General features: G+C 51.9%; 3 protein-coding genes across 9 annotated transcripts; 1 reads left to right on the top strand and 2 right to left on the bottom strand.

The window, feature by feature from the left end:
* The first annotated feature begins 32 nt into the window (after positions 1–32).
* Positions 33–8,933, top strand: TOMM40L (translocase of outer mitochondrial membrane 40 like). Of its 3 annotated transcripts, XM_057315350.1 has the most exons (11): positions 33–426; positions 5,534–5,660; positions 5,878–6,128; positions 6,420–6,487; positions 6,782–6,874; positions 7,157–7,258; positions 7,407–7,512; positions 7,686–7,808; positions 7,924–8,000; positions 8,209–8,311; positions 8,453–8,933. In XM_057315350.1, exons 3-11 carry the CDS (start codon positions 6,014–6,016, stop codon positions 8,590–8,592), a joined length of 927 nt encoding a protein of 308 aa, XP_057171333.1. In that variant the 5' UTR covers positions 33–426; positions 5,534–5,660; positions 5,878–6,013; the 3' UTR covers positions 8,593–8,933. The 3 variants fall into 3 exon arrangements, with proteins under 3 accessions (XP_057171333.1, XP_026343224.1, XP_026343223.1); XM_026487439.4 differs by lacking the exon at positions 33–426 and having other exon boundaries at positions 3,834–5,660; positions 5,978–6,128; XM_026487438.4 differs by lacking the exon at positions 33–426 and having other exon boundaries at positions 3,834–5,660.
* APOA2 (apolipoprotein A2) lies at positions 2,266–4,171 on the bottom strand. The gene is made up of 4 exons (XM_026487344.3): positions 3,662–4,171; positions 3,438–3,513; positions 3,011–3,143; positions 2,266–2,490 (listed from the first exon to the last, which is right to left on the bottom strand). The coding sequence occupies exons 1-4, from the start codon at positions 3,845–3,847 to the stop codon at positions 2,340–2,342; spliced, it is 546 nt and encodes a 181-aa protein (XP_026343129.2). The 5' UTR covers positions 3,848–4,171; the 3' UTR covers positions 2,266–2,339.
* A 239-nt stretch (positions 8,934–9,172) lies between the features above and the next one.
* Positions 9,173–13,895, bottom strand: NR1I3 (nuclear receptor subfamily 1 group I member 3). 5 transcript variants are annotated; one of them, XM_026487437.3, is made up of 9 exons: positions 13,810–13,895; positions 13,376–13,515; positions 12,802–12,932; positions 11,510–11,679; positions 11,156–11,295; positions 10,760–10,905; positions 10,547–10,663; positions 10,279–10,384; positions 9,173–9,426 (listed from the first exon to the last, which is right to left on the bottom strand). In XM_026487437.3, the coding sequence occupies exons 2-9, from the start codon at positions 13,504–13,506 to the stop codon at positions 9,297–9,299; spliced, it is 1,071 nt and encodes a 356-aa protein (XP_026343222.1). In that variant the 5' UTR covers positions 13,507–13,515; positions 13,810–13,895; the 3' UTR covers positions 9,173–9,296. The 5 variants fall into 5 exon arrangements, with proteins under 5 accessions (XP_026343222.1, XP_044235772.1, XP_057171332.1 ...); XM_044379837.2 differs by having other exon boundaries at positions 11,156–11,265; XM_057315349.1 differs by having other exon boundaries at positions 9,173–10,384.
* Between the last annotated feature and the right edge of the window lie 8,985 nt (positions 13,896–22,880).

Below are 22,880 nucleotides of genomic sequence, written 5' to 3'. Positions count from 1 at the left end.
TCACAGTCTGGTAGACGTCAGGGCAATGTTGCTTGGTTGAGGGGTGAAGGCTGACCGTGCCTGGGGCAGGGATGAGACTCTCGGCCCCAGGCCCGCTGGCCTGCAGCTGGAACAGGGAGTGAGGTGTCAGGAGTCTAGGCATATTCAGAAACATCGGAGCCTAAAAAAATGACGTCTGCGCCCAGCTTGGCTTTCCGCGTCTGGCAGCTGAACCAAGGTTGGGTCGTGGAGTAGCCTGGCTCTCCAAGCCCAAACAGTCACCGATCTGGATCAGAGCGAGCTTCAGGGAACAGCATGGGGACAGCTCGCAACGCGCGCACATCTGGGCATTAGCGCAGCTGAGAAGCCAAACATGCAGAGCAGATGGCCTGACGAAGCCTCGAGCGATCTCCTGATGGAAGATTTTACGGGAACAGTGAGTTTTCGGTGGGTTCTGGGGCAAGAGGGATCTTATAGGGCCAGGTAAGTGTTGGAGGTGGGTAAGGCAAAGGGGAACAAATGGGGTCCAGATGGGAGTTCAGCTCCTCCGAGTGCTGGGGTGGCTGGCAAAGGAATCGCCCGGTCAGGTGCACGCCTGTCCTGTTTGCGGCTCTGCCAGAGGCAGGATTGCCTGTGGGATCTGCATCCCATCAGAGGCTGCGGGTCCTAGCTCCAACCCAGCAGCCCCGGCAGAGTGGGTCTTGAGTCCCAGACCGAGCCCTGGCCACCCCCGTGCTGGGCAAGACTCCGCTGTGTACAGCGACTCACGCCGCCCGCCTCTCGCACCTCTCGCTCACTCACCCGGAGAGGAAGATCCGGCTCTTCGAAGTTAGTGAACCTGCCCAAGGGCATCTTGCAAGCGACAGCCTGAGCTCTCTTTGTCCCCACACACCTTGCCCCACGAGACACGAACAGAAACTGGGGAAGAAAGGGAGGAATGTCGCCACAGGTGGTGAGGGCCTTGAAGGCCAGACTGAAGACTGATCGACACACGGAGGAAGTGGGAGCCGGGTCTGGTGTCCGGGACACAGTGATTTCGGATGAGCTATGACAAAGGAGCCAGGGTCGGGAGGTAACTGCTTTAAGTGTGAAGTGGGAACCAAATTTTCTTGGAAGATGCCTCCTCTTCCTCACACTCCGTTGTGGTATTGTGAGTCTCCTACATCAGCCCAGCCTGATTTCCATTCCATTTTGATTTAATCTGGGAGAACTGTCTGGCCTCTAGCTGGCCACCATGTCTGTGAGTTCCAGACCAGACTACCTGGCCAGGTCTGTGCTTAGCACCCAGATAATAGGCGGAGAGATTTGGAATGGGTGTTCAGACAGGGGCTCTAGGTGAGAGTTTATTTATTTGTTTGTTTTTTTAAAGATTTTATTTATTAGAGACAGAGAGAGAACACAAGCAGGGGGAGTGGGCAGGCAGAGGGAGAAACAGGCTCTCCGTTGAGCAAGGAGCCCAGTAGGGACTTGATCCCAGGACCCTGGGATCATGACCTGAGCCACAGGCAGATGCTTAACCAACTGAGCTCCCCAGGCGTCCCTAGGTGAGGGATTTTATTTTATTTTATTTTATTTTATTTATTTTATTTTATTAATATTTCATTTATTTATTTGACAGAGAGAGAAAGAGACAGAGAGCGCAAGTAGGCAGAGAGGCAGACAGAGGGACAGGGAGAAGCAGGCTCCCCACTTAGCCGAGAGCCTCAATCCCAGGGTCCCGGGATCATGACCTGAGCCAAAGGCAGACGCCTAACTGACTGAGCCACCCAGACACCCCTAGGTGAGGGAGTTTAGATGGAAGGAAGGTTTGAGCGCTTTTGTGGAAGAAGAGTGAATCCACGTCTTTTCTGTAGGATGGGGGGAGCGTTATATTCCCCTGGCTCAGAAGGGAAGCCAGGGTCTCAGGACACCTCTGGGTTCATTTATGGGAAGCCTTCTCCTCTTCATAGAATGATCAAGAGGAAGTTCGGGGGGCGGGGTTTGCCCTCCTTTCCTGTGACCTCTAGTAGTCTAGGGACTCAGTTTGTGAAACTTTCCTCCTTTCACCGTCCGTTGTGCAGTGCAGAGGCTGACCCTGTGCTGCAGAGCGGATCCCAGGCTGGGGGAAGCCGGTCGGGCATGGAGAGGACTCGTAGACACCACTCCCGTGTTGTTCCCACCATCTGCTCTTCATCCCTCCCTCTACTCCTCACACCAAACACCCCTCCTAGCAGGAGCAGCCCTCTCTGTCCTCCCCTCACCCATGCCCCTACTTCTCCCCGTCCCCCAAAGCACCAGGCTCACACCTGACTCCTTCAATATTTATTGTAGAAAACAAGGAGCATCTTGGGAGAGGGCTGTGGGCCGGGCCAGTGGGTGTTCTAGGGGCCAGCTGCGGACCGAAGGCAATGGTCTGGACACCTGTCCGGCTGTGTTTTGAGGTCCATGAAATTGCTCAAGAAGTTGATCACGTCAGTTCCGGCCCTCTTGACCAGGGGTATTAGCTGCTCCTGTGTTTTCTCAACATAGGACCTGTATATTCAAAGGATGAGAGGTCAGTGTGAGAGACCCTAGGCACTGGCAGGAGCCTTGGTGGTGGTGGGAGGTGAGACCCAACTTCCCAGACTCTAGGGCCTGCTGCATCCTGCCATGGCAACGCTCCCAGGAGGAGAGGGAAGCTCTCCACTGGGCAGGGCGACAGACCCTAGAGACAGAAATTCAAAGCCTAGTTCCTGCTAGCCCTATCTGTCCAAGGGGGTCTATGGGATCCACAAAGTGGTGAAGGAATTTTTCTCTCCAACTTAAACCTCATGCTCCCTAACCCCCACCCTTGAGCTCCGACTCTGTGCAACCTCCCATCTTTCCTTCTTTCTCTCTATAGCTCCCTGGTTCCTGGTTTCTTTCTTTCTTTTCTTTTTAAAAAGATTTTGTTTTTAAGCAATCTCTACACCCAACATGGGGCCCGTACTCAATACCCAGAGATCAAGAGTCGCACGTTTTACCAACTGAGCCACCCGGGGGCACCCCTTGAGCCCCTTTCACTGAGACTTACTTGGCCTGGGCCTGAAGCTCTGGGCTCTTGACCTTCTCGAACAGGTCCTTGCCGTAGTCAGTCACGGTCTGGAAGTACTTAGAGACCAGGTTCTGCAGAGTCAGCTCCTCCGCCTGCCTCCGAACGATAGCCCCTGTGCGTGCACACGCGCGCACACACACACACACACACACACACACACACACACATCAGCTGGGTCCCCAACAATGAGTCCTGGCCTCCTGCCAGGACTCTGTCAGTAGCCAGCCCCGCTCTCAGCCCCCTCCCCAAACAGGTACCCAGCTCCAGGTTTTCGGATGAGCTTTCTGAGCTATAGAGAGGGAGTGATCTTTCTCTGGAGCAGTCTGGCACAGGAGCACAGACAGATGGGAAGCTAGGACCCCTAGCACCTCCTCCTTCTCGGGACCCCTCTCCATATGACGCCCACCTTCAAGGCTACCGACGGCGAGGAACAGCACAGCCATGGCAAGCAGCTTCATGGTGGTAACAGTGGGGACGGTGGCCTGGAAACAGTTGGGGGTGGGGGAGAAATGAGCACCAGCCCCTCCCCAGAGACTCCCACCTGGGTGCCCAACCTGGTTCTCTCCCTCCCCACAATTAAAACCTGGTCTTCTCTGGATCCTGGCCACACCACCTGCTCCCTTACCCTACCTGGTCAGCGTCTCTGTCCGTGCTGTGTCCGGCCCGGCTGGGGAGACGGGGGCTATATACATTTCTGCTTCCCCACCCCCCTGTCAGGTGATAAGGACTGCGGAAGGGCCCCATGGGGCAGGCTCCACGTTGGAGTAAACAAGTTGGAGAAATGGGGGAGGAGAGGACAAGCATGCGGGGAATCATGATGATGATGTGGGAGGCAGGGGGTGCAGGCCTTAGTGGAGGCCAAGGGGGTATACTTCAGGCTTATTCAACACACATTCTTTTGGGGTCTGGGGCTGGCAGTCTTTGGATTTGAATGCTGCAGGAAGCAGGATTCCTAGTTTTCTTCCGGAAAGCCCTGCCATATCAAGCTCTCAGCCCTTGGTAACTTTGTCCCGCTGTGGCTAGATGTCATCTCCCCAGCCCTACCCCCTTGGCTGCAGCTTGGCAGAGAGGTATTGGGGAACAGAAGAAAGGGGAAAGGAGTTGAAATCAGGGGCAGGGGGCAAGGGGATGAGGATTAGGAGAATAAGGCTTAGGGCCAGAGGGCAGGTGTGATTGAATCTGTCCTGTTTTCAGTTAATGTGTAACGAGATGAGGGAAAAAACATGAAAACCCAGAATGACCCTTCTGAGTGCCGATAAACGAGTACACCCTACCCCCAATAAAACAAATTTGGAAAGCAGCCTCTGCCTTCCCCTTCCCAAATGGTGGGCTCTGGTAAGAGAGGAAGTGAATGAGAGTCTTCTACCAAGGATAAAGGTTGAAGTTCCCTAGCCACTGGATTACCTTATCATTCTAAGGTGATGGTCAGCCAATATGAGTCAGCGGGGGCCAGAGCATCCCTTTGACCAAAGCCTCAGCCCCTGTGCCAGCCCCGATTGTGAGGGAGGACAAAGGTACATTCCCCAAGCCCAAGGCATTTGGGTGAAATCAGCTAAATAGATACCAGAAGCATTTGTATCTTTTATCCTTTTGCCCTCAAAGTGTACATAGAACATTCTTGAGACATGGAGATGGAGGTATGAGGGCTAGTGAGGGAAGCGACTGGGGCCTAAAAAAATCTTACCCCATCTACAATTATTCCTCTGTGGAGTGCTCAGTTCTTGAAGGGCACTGCATTGACGGTCCCTGGCTTTGGACTGAAGTGCATTTGGGGTCCAGAGTCCATATTCCTAGATTTTATTTGCCAACTATGCCCAGGCAATAAGGGAAGGATTAGCCGATAGGGGGCAGTTGTTTCAGGGAATCGTTCTGCTAGAACTAAGGCTGCAACCCCTGCTTCTCTACCCCAAACTCCCACCCATTCCCATTCCACCAAGAGAACTACAAGGTGAACTTTGAGAGGTGCAGACCTCCATGTCTCCATAGGGAGAGCTGTACTTGCGAGCAGTACTCATTCGTAGGTGTGCCCTGGGGTGTACTGGGGACGGCTGTGAGGAGTCCCTGAGGGGTTCGAGGTGGGGACACCTAGGAGCCATATGAACCGGGGTTCGAATGCAGTATTCACAATCATTCCCTCTGCCACCCTTCACAAAACGGAAGCCTCCAGGCTGTACGGCGAAAGGAGTTTCAGCGGCCCAAGCTCCAAGATGCTCCCTCTGGTGTCTACTACGTTCACAGCGTTTTCCCGACCTTGTTGAGGCCGGGCGATCTAAGGCCATCTACTTGAATAAGTCTGAGGAGCTACCAATCAAGTCCCGCCCGCCTCTGCAGTGCCAGGGTTGGAGCTCTCTGGACCTGACTCTGCCTCTCCTTCGCTTCCTTCTCTCCCATTGGCCCCTGGGAGACGGAGGCAGCCTTTTTTTTCTTTTTTTTTTAATCGGTTGGGCGGGGCCCAATCATGGGAGGGTCGGGTCTTTAAAGTCTTTTTTGCCCGATTCCAAGATGGCGCCCATGACCACGCTGAGAATGCAGCGTGAAGCCGCAGTCCTGCCATCACTCAAGATGGCTGCCCCCATCAAGATGACCGGGGTGTGCCGGGGGAAAAGGGGCAGCATGATAGTCTGAGACGGTAAGGGCCATTGCTTCATTGCAAGCCTCACCTTGGGGTCTAGGAGTGAAGAGCAGAAAGACTGGGAAGCTGGGTGAGGTCTGTGATGGGAGCTGAGATTAGAGAATGGTGGAGGAGTCGGGGTGACAGGTGGGGGTGAAGAATCAAGGATGGGACGGGAGTGTGCCTGGGGTTCAATCTCCCCACCGGTACCCTCTCCCCACTCTTCCTGTTCCAGGTCTAGCATCGGACCATGTGGAAGTTTCTGGGACTGGGGAGTCGGATGATGGGGGGTGGGACCCGTTGGGGGTAGAGGGAGCAATAGCGTCCTTTCTCAGGCTAACCCCGGGCCCTCCCCTGTTCTCTGGACTGAAATGGGGAACACATTGGGCCTGGCACCGATGGGGGCTTTGCCCCGCCGGAGCCCCCGTCGAGAGGAACCTCTGCCCAACCCTGGGAGCTTCGATGAGCTGCACCGCCTATGCAAAGGTGAGAACTTGGCATTTGGGTGTCTCACGTTGAAGGGGCAGAGGAGGGGAGGGTCTTGAATGCTGGGTGCCCAGTGATGGGATCCGGAAAGGGGAGATCCCAGCTGGGGCATCCAGCCTCAGGGAGGATCAGGTACCCGAATGGAGTGGAACATTTCATGGTAGGACTTGAAAGGAGGTCAGTTCCTCCAAAGTGCTTTCAATGGGACTGAAAAGGGGAGACGACTTCTTGGGGTAGAGGTTCCTTGTCTGTGCTTATTCCTCCCCTTCCCGTCCCCTCCACCCCCTTCAGATGTGTTCCCAGCACAGATGGAGGGAGTGAAGCTCGTTGTCAACAAGGTTCTGAGCAGCCATTTCCAGGTGCTCCCACTTCTCTGGCCCTCTACTATTCCTCCCTGCCTATCCCTGGATCCTCTCCTCCTTGCCTTTGTACTCAAGCCTTAACCAGGCTATGTGGGACAAATGAGGGAGGATGTGGGGCTCTCTTTACTTCCCTTGCCTGGGGGACTTGTTGCTTTTAGTTTTGGTGACCCTCTGTATATTTTGGAATATTTGGGATTCTTATAAGGCCTTCTGGATGGGGAGAAGAGGAAGGGTGGAACAGGGATTGAAATGAGCAGGAATGCTTTCCTCCATTGACTTCTCTTTCCTCAGGTGGCTCACACTGTGCATATGAGTGCCCTGGGCTTGCCAGGCTATCACCTCCATGCGGCCTATGCCGGGGACTGGCAACTTAGCCCCACCGAGGTGAGGACGCCTTACACCTGGGTCATCTCCCTAAAAGCCCACCCAGGACCCGGGTCTAGAGGAGGAGGAAGGGAGTGTGTTATGGGAAAGAATGTACACGGCACCTGCTTCTCTATTTCCTCTGAATGGGAGAGAGTGGGGGAAGCATTTGTGTGATGAGCCGGAGTTTGTCTCTGTGGCCCCACTAGGGGGCGCTGGGTACTGTTAAAGAAATCCTGGATGGTTGGATGGAAGCTGAGCGGTGCCCCCCAGCTCAGTCTTGCTGTGTCCACTCTTCAACAGGTGTTCCCCACTGTGGTAGGGGATATGGACAGCAGTGGCAGCCTCAACGCCCAGGTCCTGCTCCTCTTGGCAGAGCGGCTCCGAGCCAAGGCTGTCTTCCAGGTGATCCATGGTTCCTGCCTCCATCCACTGAAGCATTTCCTCTTTCTCCATGAGTGTCCTGCTCTGGGGCGCTCCAGGGAGAAGATCAGGGCAGGAGTGACCTTCCGGGGGCGGGGGGAAGTCCTTACTCCTCGTTCTCCCTACCCAGACACAGCAGGCCAAGTTCCTGACGTGGCAGTTCGATGGCGAGTACCGGGGAGATGACTACACAGCCACTTTGACCCTAGGGAATCCTGACCTGATTGGGGAATCGGGTGAGGAACTGGGACGGGGTGCTTTTTATCTTGGCTGCCCACTTGCTGGTGTTGGCTCTGCCTTCTTATCGTCTGTACAGTTGAGGGATTAGAAACTTCTGGGACAGGGTGGGGTGGGGGCGCAGGGATGCTGTCCCTATGACTGACCCCATGTCTCTCCACTACCCCCACAGTGATCATGGTGGCTCACTTCCTGCAGAGCCTCACCCATCGGCTGGTGCTGGGAGGAGAGCTAGTCTATCACCGGCGGCCAGGCGAAGAGGGCGCCATCTTGACGCTGGCTGGGAAATACTCGGGTACGGGGTGAGGAGGAATGGTGACAGGGAGGGGAGATTCTGAACTCGGTGAGGGTTCCTGACCTGTGTCCTGCTACAGTAACGCTCCTTGTCTCCTGCATTTTGGTTTTTACAGCGGTACACTGGGTAGCTACATTGAATGTGGGATCAGGTGGGGCCCATGCAAGTTATTACCACAGGGCAAACGAACAGGTGAGACTACCGATGCCGTCCCCCACCCCAGCAAGTCAGTCGTGAACTTGTGCCCCTGCAGACCTCCACAGGCCCCCTGCCCTGCAGGTCGTCCCACCCACACGATACAGAGATTTCACGCATGCCTCCGTTCCTCTGATCCCCCGTCAGGACTCCTCTGGTCCCCACTGACACAGATCCTTCTCCCATCCTTGCCCGTGGTTCTCAGGTCCAAGTTGGAGTGGAATTTGAGGCCAACACAAGGCTACAAGACACAACCTTCTCCTTTGGTTACCACCTGACTCTGCCCCAGGCCAACATGGTGTTTAGAGGTAAGGGATATTAAGATGGCATTTGGAGGTGCTGAGGGACTGGGGGGACAGGGGGTGGAGGGAAGCTTACTTCTGACCTTGCTTCTGACCCCTGTCTCCAAACCTGTGAAATAACCTAGACTGTATCGTGTTCCCCAACAGGCTTGGTGGACAGTAACTGGTGTGTGGGTGCTGTGCTGGAGAAGAAGATGCCCCCCTTGCCGGTCACCCTGGCCCTTGGAGCCTTCCTCAATCACTGGCGCAACAGATTCCATTGTGGCTTCAGCATCACTGTGGGCTGAGGCTGTCCCAGGGCCAGCCCCCGCGGACGCTGGAACCTCTGAGTCAGGGGCCCTAGGGCCAGAGACTAGGCCCCCTCTCCAAAGCCCACCTTGCCGGGTGACCTCTGGGTCCCAGGAGCAGAGTGGGGGACAGGACCGAACTGGAGCTGCCACAGGGGCAGCTGCTGAGGCAGTGGTGTGAGGCTCCCACCTCTGCCACCGGCCCCAGGGTCCTCTTCCCGTGCTCTTGTGGCTCTGGACTAAGGGAGAAGGATTAAGGGGTGTCTCACTTTCCTCCCCTCATTTCCCCCTTCTCCATTTCCCTATCGATTAAAGCTCCTAGCTTCTTCCTGTCCACAGCAGAACAGTCTGCATGGGATCAGCTCCCTATCCTGTTTTCCATCCCAGAGTCTCCCAGCGCTGGGGAAGTAGGGCTGAAGGGCTAAATCTTTGACCTCAGAAAGTGCCCCCCCCTTCCCAGAAGGAGCTTCTTTACCTCTTAGCCCTGAGGCTTCCTCCCCCATCTTCCGTGCTTCCAGAGAACAGTTCTGTCCCCGTGGTCATCCCTCACCAACCCCAAGACTGCATGAAGAGGCAGTTATTGCTTTAGTCTTTCATTGCAACCACTGGGCTCCCTTTCTACTGGTCCCCACCTCTGGCTCAGCATTTTCCCCTTTCCAGTCCAGCGCGTCCAGATGGGCTGGGGAAGGAGGCAAGCTGGGGCCTCAGCTGCAGATCTCCTGGAGCAGTGGCATCATGGCGGACAGTCCCTGGATGTGCTGGATTTGGTACCCATATGCGTTGTTAATGCTCCGGAGCTCAGCCAACAGGCCCAGCAGCTTCGCATACCGAAAGCTTTGGAGGAAGTAGTGGGGTCACCAGGGAAAGAGGAAAATAAGGTAGCTTAGAGTCTCGTCTTAAGGTCCTGCCCCCCTGAACTTTCCCTCAGCGAAGCTGGGTCTGAACACTAGAGAAAATCGTGTTCTGGTATGACAAATTTATCAAAAATTCCAAAGGTCCCCGAGGTCTCCTCTCACCATGCTATTTTTCTTGAATCCAGAGGTCCAAGGGCCAAGTGTGAAGAAAGCCCCAGACTTGGTCAGAACTTCAACTGTGTGGAATCTGTGCACCTGGCCTTCCAGGGCAGGTTCTAGAAGGGGGGTGTGTTCTGTGGTATAAAGCCTCCCTCTTCCGGCCAAACTGGCTCGTTGAGGAACAAACGAAAACAAGTGGGGTGTACCTCAGAGCCTGGATAGGTCACGGACTGCTGAGCCAGGGACTGGCTTTGGCCAGGAAACTGAATGACCATAACTTCGAGGGGGATGAAAAATTAAGGGAATGGGCCAATGGAGAGGAAGGGAAGGGCCAAGGAAAGAGAGCAAACAGGAATCTTGGAAGGCTGCTTTAGCCTGGGGAGGTGGGCGGGTAAGGTGATGGGTGTCATCAATCTCAGGAATGCTATTATACAGAGCCTGCGAACTACTACTTTGCATCTCTACTGAATAAAAAAAAAATCTGGAAAAAATCAGATGAAACAGCAGTAGGAGCGATTTGGATGCCAGAAGCATATGAGGTGTGAGGGAAGGACTAGAGCCCCCAAGGGACCTGGTTTCCCAGAGGAAAGGACAGTAAAAGCATCCCTCCTGAGCCGTGTTTCCCTCGCTTCCTGCCCTGACGCAGCCTCCAAGCCCCCAGGCTCCCCCATACCGATGCCCAGGCCTTGGCGGCTGGCCCTTGATGTAGCCGTGCAGAGTCAGTGCCATCACCTCTTGCAGACGATCGATCTCCTCCCTCTGGGTAACCCCAGGCCTGTCTGTAAGACGGGGGGACGGGAAGGACAGGTGGGGGCGGGCAGGGCCTGCAGCCACAGCTGGACCCAGGCCGGGTTTGAAGACAAAGCCGGAGGGATTCACGGGGCTGGGAGTTTGGGTGGAGGTGGAGGAGCAGAAGCTTCTGGGCTTTGGGGGACGCTCACCGGGAGAGAAGAGGGCCATGGCAGCCATGAGCACATACTCGGGCTCCTGGAGCTGGAGTCGCCTCAGTGTCGCATGGAAGCGGAAGAGCAGCTCTAAAAACTCTTCCTGGAACCCCGCTGTGGGAGATGCTGGTCTTAGCATCCTTCTGGTCACCCCGCCACGTACCATACCGCAAAGGAGGCAGGCCCGCCACGGTTCTAGCACCGCCTCACCGTGGACGCCGTCCTCCAGTGTGTAGCGGAGTGGCCCGCAGAAGAAGTTTTGTGTTTGGAGACAGAAAGTGGTATTGAGTGCGATATGACAGATTTCGACCGCTGCTCCCTTGAGAAGGGAGATCTGGTCCTCCATGGGCAGGGACCTGTGGGGAGCAGACAAGAGCATTTGAGGCTCTACCCCGAACTCAGGGAGAGGAGCTCCCAGTTCTGATGGAGGTACTTAGAACCACAGGAGGGAATTCAGGACCTGGTGCTTGGAAAGGCTGCAGGATGTGTTAGTGGGCCAGTGACTGTTTCTGGCGTGTGTGTGTGTGTGTGTGTGTATGTGTGTGTGTGAGAGATTATAATTTACTGCAGTGTTTTCCTCCTGAAAGGTAAGGGGAGGTCACGTACCGGAAGAGGGGCAGGTCCTTGGTGAACTTGATGACTTGCTGTACCATGAAAGTGTTGACCTCTGCGAAGTGCACGAGCAGAGGCAGTACGGGGACCGTGATGGGCAGGCGCTGGTGGTGGGTGAACAGATGAGCTGGAGGCTGCAGAGATCAGAGCCTGGGTAAGAGGCCCTGGTCCCAGGGGTCGCTCCAGCCCTCTGTTGGAAGGTTCCGGGCTGAGGAGCCTGTCGACGCGGGGGTTCTGGAGGAGTCTTGTCCTCTGTAGTGAGGCATGGCACACCGCCCCCTCCCTCAGGTCACCTCCTCGGGCACCCCGTTGGTCCCCTTTCAGCCCAAAGCCCCTGTAAAGGCTCACCCTGAACTGCACGAACTGGTCAAACATGGTGCCCACGTGGCGGGTGTGGGCCCCCAGGAGTGTCTGGACCAGCTCTTGCTGCTCCTTGCTCAGCTGTGCTGGCGCTTGCTGTGCCCGCCGCTGGGCCTGCTTCGCTCGCCGCATTGCCAGTGCTTCCGCCGACAGGATCACTGTGCCCGGGGAAGACGTAGGACAACGCCATTGAGACCCATGGAGAGCACCTCCCTCTGCCAGCCCCCTGTCTGGGAGCCCTGGGGGACCCCGCACGGTGAAGGATGCGGGAAGGGAGGAGCATTCCTGAGGCCCCCTTGGGCTTGGCTGAAGCCCTGGAGCCTCCAGTGGCAGGGGATTCCTGCCCACTGTCCCCCACCCAGGAGGCCCGGTCCCGGAAAACAAGGCACCGTCGGGGGAAAGGACGGGTGGAGAGTAAAGTGGTCACGGTGAAGGGAGATGTTTGGCTTCTGGGCGACCACTGAAGAGGGAGAGTTCTTGGTTCCTAAAGCATCACCTTCTGTTTACATAGCCCTAAATGTCAAGGGTTCTGAGGTTAAATCTCGCTGGATGAAACAACCCTATGGGTAGAGGGCAGACAGGGCAGGTGTTATTATCCAGATTTTTCAGGTACATAAGCGGGCTGGCATTCCAGTGGCAGGTGCAAGGTCACAAAATACTAAAGTGTTGCAAGCCAAGAGGTTTTGACTTCAACAGTTCGCACTGCTCCATATTGAAAAGTAGTGTGCTATCGTGGGAGAGCAAGGGCTTGGGGGTCAGAAGAGTCTGAACGTGGACGCTGTAACTTTGTAGCTGAGTGAGCTCCAGTGACATCGTCTGTTGGGAGCAGCGCCGAATTACATGGCACAGAGAAATGGCATTCGATGATTCATTCAACAGTTGTCAAGTACTTACTAAGGGACATGCACTCTATGTGACAGGGAAGTCAGGCTGTATGGATAGCTAGGGGAAGAGCATCCTGGACGGAGGGCAAGTGCGAAGTCCCGAGGAGGGCGTGCTGGGTGTGCTTGAGGGGGCATTGAAGTCCGTGTGGCTGTGAGCGAAGGAGCAAGGCGGGAAGAGGAGGAGGTTAAATCTGGGAGGCTGTCTGGGGAGCTAGACCATGAGATCTTGGACTGTAAGAGAGATGAGGAGCCACTGGGATTTTGAGCAGAACAGAAACATCATCTGACTCGTTTCCAAAAGCTTACTGTTCTTGTGTGGAGGATATGCTTTGGGAACGAGGGCAAAGCAGAGAGACCTAGTCAGTGGATTCTTGTGTTGGTAGGGGGCCAACTCACTTTCCTTCTTCATGCCAGCTTCTAGGCACTTCTGCAACCTGCAGGCTGGGCAGTGGCGTCTCTGGGCCTTGTTGACCTTACAGCTTCCAGCAAAGGGGCAGGTGAGATCGGTGCTTTTGCTGACTGTTCGTCTGTGAGAGATGGAGACATTCGGGACGCTGGTCGCAGATGGCAGTGAGCAGGTGGCTGTGTGAGGGGCTGAGATGACATGGTCTACAAGGATCTGTGGGGACGTGGGCTAATCTGACCTGTGCCCAAGGGTCCCTAAGGGTGGGTAGGGTCCAGCACATCTCGAGCGTAGGGGCACAGGATCACTGGCTTGGTGCTTTGCAGGTAGTGGGCACAGAAGAAGTGCTCTTGACTGACGGGTTGTGTCCGCAGGACAAACACAGGCTTCCTTCTAGTATTCTATCACCCGTCTATGCAGTGTTGGGGTTGGCAAGATGTAGCATGCTGGCCACAGGGTGGTCAGGCTCCGAGAGCCAGGAGTAATGTAGCTGGGCAGGTGCCACGGCTTAAAGGCTGCCCGGTGGGCAGTCTGGGAGGTGGTTTCTCCTGGGGAGAAGCCTCTTACCTGAAGAAGCCCTTGCAGCCCTCACAGGTCAGGGCATGGAAATGATAGCCTGTGGCTCGGTCCCCGCATACCATACAGCTCCTCGGCCCATCCTCCCCACCGGCCATGGCTTCAGATGTTGCGATGGCCATCACAGACTCCTGGATGTGGGAAGGGTTCACAGTCAGCTGGAGGCCACCCTTGACACTCTTCTCCCCCTTCTGTAGAACCTCTTCCCAAACCTGCCCTGGGCCCAACCCTCTGCGTTATCTGTATTTTATTGCTTTAGTCTCTGGCCCCCCAAAGATTTCCTACCTGCTACTCTCAGGCCTGTCACTGGCAGGCCACAGAATGTGGTGTGGGCTGCCTCTCCCCAGACTTCCACTCTGCCCCCGCTTTCCCCTTGGCCTCAGGAACTGCTAGCGTTTGCAGTTAGGGATTATGGCCCTCCGTACCTGGGAAACAAGGAACTTCTGCTGTGTGTGGCCTCCAGTTGGTCTCAGCGACTACCTAGAGAGGCCACAGACTCTGGACCCAGGACAAAGGCCCAGGTGGGAGGTTCTCCCAGCATGCCCATGGTGTGGGTTGCTGGCACTGGGGAGGGACCCTGCTGGGTAGAGGCCTCATGACTCACCAGAAGCTGCTGCTTATCAGATCCACAGAGATCTTCCCTACTACTGAGCTTCAGGCTAGATCTGGAAGCCTCCTTTGAACCTGGATCTTGGACAAGCTGGGAAGAGAGAGGGAGAGACAGAGCAAGCTTTTTCACGTGCAGGATGACAATAGTAAAAGAACAGGCGTACCGATTGCATGAGGCTCCCAGAAGGAAGGTTCTTGAAAGAGACCAGGGTCTAATTAAGAGCTTAGGCAAAGAGCTAGTGAGGTCTACACTTCCTAACTAAGGAAGGCTGAGGAATACATCAGAGTGGCCTCTTAACAAATTAGAGGTAGTGGTTAGGATTGATTTGAGAACTCTTGCACTGAGCTGCTTCGTGGGCATATGACCTGTGCAGTCACACAGGACCCTGGCCCCAGAGGGCCCTTGGGTTTGGTTTAATACTCTGCCGTTGCTGTCTTGAAATTCTTAATGATTTTTTGAACAAGGGAATCTGTATTTTCATTTTTCGGGGGGCCCCACAAATTACATTCTTGGTCCTATCTGGAGCCAAGATGAAGGACTTCTAATTAATAGGTTTAAGAATCACAAGGATTAGGGGCGCCTGGGTGGCACAGTGGTTAAGCGTCTGCCTTTGGCTCAGGGCGTGATCCCGGCGTTCTGGGATCGAGCCCCACATCAGGCTCCTCTGCTATGAGCCTGCTTCTTCCTCTCCCACTCCCCCTGCTTGTGTTCCCTCTCTCGCTGGCTGTCTCTCTCTCTGTCGAATAAATAAATAAAATCTTTAAAAAAAAAAAAAAAAAGAATCACAAGGATTGTGTCTTAGTGCTTCACCAGGATTGTCTTAGTGCTCCATCAACACTGAATATTTTTGCAGGTGTGAGTGTGTGTGTGTGTGTGTGTGTGTGTGTGTGTGTGTGTATGTATTTTCCCGATATCGATGAACAGGAAAAGTATCTCAAAAGCTATTTGGATGTTTTGGGGATGGACAATGTGTTCGTTACATCTCTGTTGGATAAATCTGATATCGCACACACACTGAATAAAGTCCAAAGCTGGTTCTTCTCATTTGAAAGGTCCTTCTCACTGCAGATCTCCCTGGGTGTTTGCTCTTTCTCTACTTGTACGGTCTTCTCCCACTAGAAGTAAGCATTTTCCTTTTCTTGGTCCTGTCTTTTTCTTCCATTAAGAGTTCAATTATAATTAACGTTGCCCTAAATATGAATTTAAAACCCACGGGCAGGTTGGAGTCATAAAAACAGAGAGAAGCAGGGGGAAGAGACAGAGCCTTGTTTAGGTCCCCAGAATGAATTGTATAAACTATAACATTTTGGAATAAGCGGAGTTCCAGAGAGCACAGGTGCTTAGATCGGGTTCTTGGGAGACGCTGAGCACATCTGTCGGTATGCTCGCCGGAGTGTGACTGTGAGATTGCGTACGAAATCATTTAATCAACAAATAGCGACTGGGAACATAGTAGGTTCCCTACTATGTGGTAGACAGCAGGGATGGAAAGATGAATGAGATGCTCTTCTGGCCTTACGGAACTTAAATGTGTTAGTGAGGAAGACAGACCTTTGCACAGATGCAAAGAAATATAATCAGATCAGGGATGGTGCTGTGCACACGGCATATGGGACCACAGAGGAGGGGCAGCTGATCCGCTTTGGCAAAAAGGTGTTGAGGAGGAGGCAGGAAAGGCTTCCTGGAGGAGTGACAACGGGGCTAATTTTGAAAGGATAATGAGGAGTTAGGTGAAAACACGATGCAGTCCAGGCAGAGAGTGCAACCTGAGAAAGTTCCAGAAGCCAGATACAAAAAGGTGTGTGTGTGGTGGAGCCACAAAGAAGCCTCTCCTGCTGGACCCCAGCACTTCAGATTGGGAGTGGGAGGGGAGGATTCTGGAGAGGTGGCTAGGAGGCCGAGATGTGGGCAGGGCCAATTCACAGGGGACCTCCTGTCTCCCAGACGAAGCAGCTTGAGTCCATCGGAAAGCTTTTGAAGAGGAAGCAGAGAAATGACACGGGCAGACCTATTCTGGATAGATCTATCTTATTCCAAGTATCTTACGTTGCTGGCTGTTCGGAAGATGGATTCGATGGCATAGGACCTGAGGCAAAGGGACCCGTAAGAAGGCTATTGTCGGGGGCGTCTGGGTGGCTCAGTTGTTAAGCGTCGGCATGATCCTGGGGTCCTGGGATCGAGCCCCATGTCGGGCTCTTCCGCTGGGAGCCTGCTTCTTCCTCTCCCACTCCCCCTGCTTGTGTCCACTCTCTCACTGGCTGTCCTCTCTCTCTGTCAAATAAATAAATAAGATCTTTAAAAAATTTTTTTTAAAAAAGAAGGCTATTGCCGTGCTGTAGTTGGGAGAAGATCACGCCTGAGCTAGCACGATGGGAGGTTACAGAGGAAGAGAGAGTTTCGAGAAATACATGGGAGGTGCAATCATTGAAACTTGGTGGCTACTAGCATGTGCTGAGGAAGAGAAAGAAGAGTCAAACATGCCTCCAGGTTTCTAGCAAGAGTGATTAAGTGGATGGGGTACCATCCCCTGGCAGGGAGATGACAGGAGGAGGACGGCGTTCTGCATACACCCACCAGTTTATTAGCTGACTCCACTTGGATGTCGCATAGGCATCTCAAACTCAGTAGGTCTTACGATGGTGCTCTACGATACCTAAGACACAAGCAACGAAATTTTAAAAAATATACAAGCAGGACTGCATCAAACTCAAAAGCTTCTGCACAGCAAAGGAAAACCATCAACAAAATGAAAAGGCAACCTACAGCATGGGAGACGATATTAGCAAAGGACACATCCAGTAAGGGGTTAATATCCAAACTATGTAAGAGACTCCATAGCAAAGAACAAAACCAAAAACAAACAACTCCCCCAATAATCCAATTAAAAATGAACAAAGGACCTGAATAATCATTTTTCCAAAGATGTTTAAATGGCCGACAGGTACAAGAAAAGGTGCACAGCATCGCCAATCATCAGGGCAACGCAAATCAAAACCCCAGTGAGACACCACCTCACGTCCGTCGGAAGGGCCGTCATCAAAAAGACAAGAGGTAACAAATGGTGGCGAGAATGTGAAGAAAGGGAACCCTTGTGCGTGGGAATGTAAATTCACAGCCACCATGGAAAACAGTATGGAAGTTCCTCAACAAATTAAAAATAGAACTACCATATGATCCAGCAATTCCATGTCTGGGTGTATATCCAAAGGAAACAAAATCCCTGTCCTGGACCGATATGTGAATCCCTGTGCTCCCTGTAGCATTAGTTACGATAGCTAAGACATGAAAACAGGCATCCATCAAGCGATAGATGGATAAAGATGCGAATACACACACACTCACACACACAGTGGAATACTACTCAGCCATAAAAAGAAGGAAATCTTGCCGTTTGTGACAACTTGGATGGACCTTGAGGGCGTTATGCTAAGCGAAGTAAGTCAGAGAAAGGCAGATACTGTGTGATCTCACGTGTGGGATCTAAGACAAACTCATAGAAACAGATCAGATTTTTGGTTGCCAAAGGTGGAGGGTGGAGGAGGTGGGGGAATTGGGTGAAAGTGGTCAAAAAGAGGGGCACCTGGGTGGCTCACTCGGTTAATCGCCTACCTTCGGCTCAGGTCATGATCCCAGGATCCTGGGATCGAACCAGCGTCTTGGGATCGAGCCTCGTGTGTGGGGCTCCCTGCTTAGCAGGGAGCCTGCTTCTCCCTCTCCCTCTGCCACTCCCTGTGCTTGTGGTCTCTCTCTCTCAAATAAATAAATAAAATATTTTTTAAAAAAGTGGTCAAAAGGTGTAAACTCCTAGTTAAAAAATAAAAATGTTCTGGGGCGCCTGGGTGGCACAGCGGTTAAGCGTCTGCCTTCAGCTCAGGGCGTGATCCCGGCGTTGTGGGATCTAGCCCCGCGTCAGGCTCCTCCGCTAGGAGCCTGCTTCTTCCTCTCCCACTCCCCCTGCTTGTGTTCCCTCTCTCGCTGGCTGTCTCTGTCTCTGTCAAATAAATAAATAAAATCTTAAAAAAATAAAATAAAAATAAAAATGTTCTGAGGATGTAACGTATGGCATGATGACTCTAGTTAACAATATTGTATATTTGAAGGCGGCTATGAGAGTACATCTTAAAAATTCTCATTACCAGGGGAAAAATCATTTCACAATTTATACATATGTCAAATCATTATGTTTTATACCTCAAACTTATACGATGTTATATGTCAAGTGTATCTTAATAATACTGAAAAAAAAAAAATGCAAACCATTGTCAACCCCCCGCTAACTTCTGTATTACCTAACTTGGTGACTATCCCAGCTTGAGAAAGTGGAAAGCACATGAGTTTTGGTGTCATACAGACTTAGATTTAAATTCTGACTCAGGCTCTTGCTAGCTGAATTACTTTTGTTGCTCCTTCCCTAACTATTTGACGTCACTGAGGCCCAGCTCCGTGAGAGTCCGGTATCACCAGGCTGGGCCAATCCCAGACAAGGGAAGGGAGGCTGACTTCCTCCTCCCAGGTCCGTAGGACATGCTTAGGGAGGAGTTCAGGTTGGTGGAGAGATGCTCTGGCCCAGGGCTGTCCCTTCTCCTGGGGCCCAGGGATTGCCCTGAGCCGTGTTCTTCCTGCAGGTGCCTTTGGGACATGCCTCTCTGAGCACAGAGCGAGACAGACGTGCTGCCAGCCTTGGGGCACCCAGCTGGCTCAATCAAGAGAGCGTGCAACTCTTGATCTCGGGGTCATGAGTTTGAGTCCCATGTGGGGTATAGAGATTACTTAAATAAATAAAACTTGAAAAAAGAAAAAGAAGTGCTCCCAGTCTTAGAGTCTCTCCCACAGAGCAAGACTGAGGCTGGGAGGGCGCCTGGGTGGCTCAGTTGGTGAAGCATCTGCCTTCAGCTCAGGTCATGATCCCAGGGTCCTGGGATCGAGTCCTGCATCTGGCTCCCCCCGCTCGGTGGGGAGTCTGCTTCTCCCTCTCCCTCTGCCGGCTTCTCTGCCTATTTGTGCTCTCTCTCTCTCCCTGTCAGATAAATAAATAAAATCTTAAAAACAAACAAAAAAGACTGAGGCTGGAAGCTGCTGGGGTACGCCCCTGACCTCCACGGTGAGCAGGCTTTCGGGATTAACTGGTGTCCTTAGCCTCTTCCCACATGCCTGTCCCAGGGTCTAAAAAACATCTGTGTTGGCTATGGCCCAGTGGGCTAAACTCTCTGAACTTCAGTTTTCTTATCTGGAAAAGGGGGTTAATAACACCCACTAGCCAGGTTTGTTGTGAAGATTACATAAAGAAATATATGTAAAGTTCCGTAGACAGTGTTTGGAACATGGAAGGAAGTCGATGCATATTCATTCTTTTACCCTCTTCCTTTCCTTCCTCCCCATTGCCACCTGCTCCCAGATGCCAAGCCAGAAGCTGGGGAGTCACCTAGCCTCCTTTCTCTCCCTTCCTCCCTGAAAATGATCAGATGTCATGCCCGTCGTGCCATCTCCCAACCTGACATGGCCACTACCTCTTAGCTGAGTTCAGGCCCTCTTCCATTCCCCACTTATTACTGCAATAACCTATTAAATTATTCTCCCTACGCCCAGCCTCATCTCCTTCCAGCCCATCCTCCATGCTGTTGCTATTTCTAAAATGCAAATTTGATCATGCCTCTCTCCAGCTTAAAATTCTTCATTTGCTTCCCATCACCTTCAGGATAAAATCCAATCTCGTTAGCATGTCACATGTAGTCCTTGGTGATCTGGCCCCGATTTATCACTCTGGCCTCTTCTATTCCAACCCCACTTCCCTCCCCTGATCCAACACGTCACATTTTGGCTCTAGACGTGCTTCAACATTTAGAGATCCCTGAACACGCGATGCTCACTCACGTCCGAACGTCAGCCCTTGTTACTCCGTCTGGTTGGAGTTGCCATACACACTGCCTCTTCCAAATCACCACACACCCCCTCCCCGGGTCCTCCTGATCCACTTGGCCCTTCAGGCCTGAGCACAGAAGATCGCCTCCGGGAGCCTGTGGGTCAGCGCCGCACCCCTGCGCACACACCTGCCACAACACTTACCACGTTGCAGAGCAGTCGTCTGTGTCTTTCCAACTCTTGTCAACCAACTGTGAGTTGTTGAAGTCAAGAGCTGCCTCTGTCACTCTTAGATCCTTAAGGTTTAGATACACTGGGCGCATAGAATACATGTTTATGGAATGAATAAATAGGCTAGGATATGCATTAAGGTCTGATTCCAAGCTCATGCCCTTCCCAATGTATCATATGTCATTATTTGGGAATGCATTCATTCATTCAGCAAGTACTTAATGGAGATCGACTTGGTGCCAGGTCTGTTCTAGCAGCGCGGGTTCCATGGGGTCACCTGGGTACATTCCTGCTTCCTTTAATCCCTCACGGTCTTTCAAAGCGGATCCTGATCCTTTGTCTTTCAAAGCGGATCCTGATCCTTTGCCATCCTGATTCTCTGACGGAATACTCATTAGTCCTCTAGTCTGATTCCTGACTCCATTCTGACTTCCGAACCAGCGCTCTCTGCCGTTCCTACCTGCCATGTTTGCATTTGACATTGACTGACCTCGCTCAGGTGTCCACGCAGCCAAATCTCCAGGCTCAGCCTGTTTTATCCTGCCCAGTCCCCCAAGTTCTGGCTCAAACACTTTCCTTCTCTTCTGTTACTTTCCCTCCACTCACCCCGGCTTTTATACCTTGTACAACTGCACTATTTCCATCTTGTTCTCCCTGCTCCTAATCTTTCCCTTGCCAAATCAGTCCTGTTTTCTCTGCAAGAATAAACTAAACACGCGGTTTGTGCGAGGGTCAGGTTTATATTCCTTGTTCTGATGTTCAAGGCCCTCACACGTCTCCTGCAGCTTCCCTGTCATCAACCACAATCTTATTTCATCATTTTTCTCTTGTTAACACCCAGAGGACAGGTAGATACATCTTTTTACCCTTCTTCCCATTTCCTTCTACCATTTGCCTAAATTTTATCCTTCCCTTAAGGCCCAACACAAATCCCATTTTCCCCAGGAAGCCTTTGACTTTTTTGGCCCAGGACCATGTCTTTCTTCTTTGATCTATTACCATTTACTCTTATACAACTGATACTTTATAGAACGCTTGGGTATATAATCATCTATGACCGGTGAGCCAAATCTGGCCTGCCGCCTCTTTTTGCAGAGCCTATGAGCTAAGAATGGTTTTTACATTAAAATTTAAAAAGAAGAAAAAGAATATTTCATGACACATAAAAATTATATGAAATTCACACTTCAATGTCCACAAATAAAATTTTATTAGAATTGAGCCACACTTATTGGCTTATTGTTTAGGACTGCTTTCAAGCTATAGTGGGAGACTTGAATCATTTCAACAGAGACCATCAGGCCTGCAAAGCCTAACATACTTACTGTTTGGCTGTTGCAGAGAAAGCTTGCTGATCTCTGATCTAGGATCTCAAATTCTCTTTGTAGTCTTTGCATAGCTGTTTAAGAACTTTGGAGAGGTCTGCTTCCTGAAAGACTTCTTTTCAATGCTAATTAGCCATTCATTAGAGAGGTGGGGGAAACCAGAGGAGCAGGCCGCATGGAGTGAGTAAGAGCTAGCCTACTTAGAAACTGGCGAACAGGCAACTGCATCCCATTGGTAAGTGAGATTCACAAGATCCTAGCTGGATGGGGGAAAAGAGCTGATCTCGTCCCCTTCTCTGTTTCTGATCTGGCAGAGAAAGTGTACAAGCAGATTGGGTGATGTATAAAAGTGTTGAATCACTATATTGTACACCTGAAATTAACATAACGCTGTATGTTAACTATATTGGAATTAAAAAAAAATTAAATTAGTGGGGCGCCTGGGAGGCTCAGTTGGTTGAGCGTCTGACTCTTGGTTTTGACTGAGCCCCACCCGGCGTGGGGCTCCACACTCAGCGTGGAAGCTGCTCGAGATTCTTTCTCTCCCTCTCCCTCTGCCCCTCCCCCTGCTCAAGCATGCTCTCTCGCTGTCTCTCTCTCTCTAAAATAAATAAATAAGTAAAATCTTGAAAAAAATTATTTTAATTACTAAGGAAAAAGAAAGAAAATGTAAAAGTACAGAGGAGCTAGCTAGAGAAAGGGTATTTGAGGTCTTATCTGAATCTGGTTGTTGAAAAGAGCTCAGTGGTTCTTGGCTGAGAGTAGCTCAGCTATTAATGACTCAGTTATTACAGGCCGTGAAGGAAATTATCAAAAGGGTGTCGTAGCCGAAGCCGAGGGAGTTTGGTTTTGGCTCACTGAAGCTTTATGTAGGCTAAGAGGTTTTACAATGCCTAGAAGTATCCCAGGCAAGAGAGTTTGAAGGATTTCCTTAAAGTAGAAATGAAGGCTAGATATTTAGATAAACAGGAAGAGCAGTTGAAGTTATCAGGGGAGTTCATGACTTTTCCCTAGGTGTTCTGCTTCTCATCTTGCTCTAATCATATTTTTTCCTTGAAACTTATATGACATAATTATTTAGTAAAATTCCATCTTCTTGAAAAATAATCTCTACAGATTGGACTGTGCACTTCATCTTTCACATCCGCCCCCGACACCCCGCTGGGTTGGTGGACTCTGGCACTCAAACAGGGACCACCAGGTGGGTCACTCCTTGCATTGCAGGAGGATGCAAGCTAGAATTTAGGAGACAGGACTCGCATGCAGAAACCCACTTGAATGGCAACAATAGGTGCAAAGTCATAATAAGCGTGTCTCCTTTTTTTTAATAGTCTCACCATTGTGCCTGGCACAGCGGAAGTCACGGAAGTCACGTTGTCACAGTGAGACTGAATGAAAAGCAGTTGTAAATTAACTTTGGGGGGGAGCCCATTTCCTATACAAGTGGATGCTAAGGGACCATCTTTTTTTC

This window comes from Ursus arctos, unplaced genomic scaffold (assembly GCF_023065955.2).
Source record: "Ursus arctos isolate Adak ecotype North America unplaced genomic scaffold, UrsArc2.0 scaffold_2, whole genome shotgun sequence".
In the NCBI taxonomy this organism is placed as follows: Eukaryota; Metazoa; Chordata; class Mammalia; order Carnivora; family Ursidae; genus Ursus; species Ursus arctos.
Note: the sequence above shows the minus strand (reverse complement) of the source record. Positions and strands in the feature narration are given on the sequence as shown.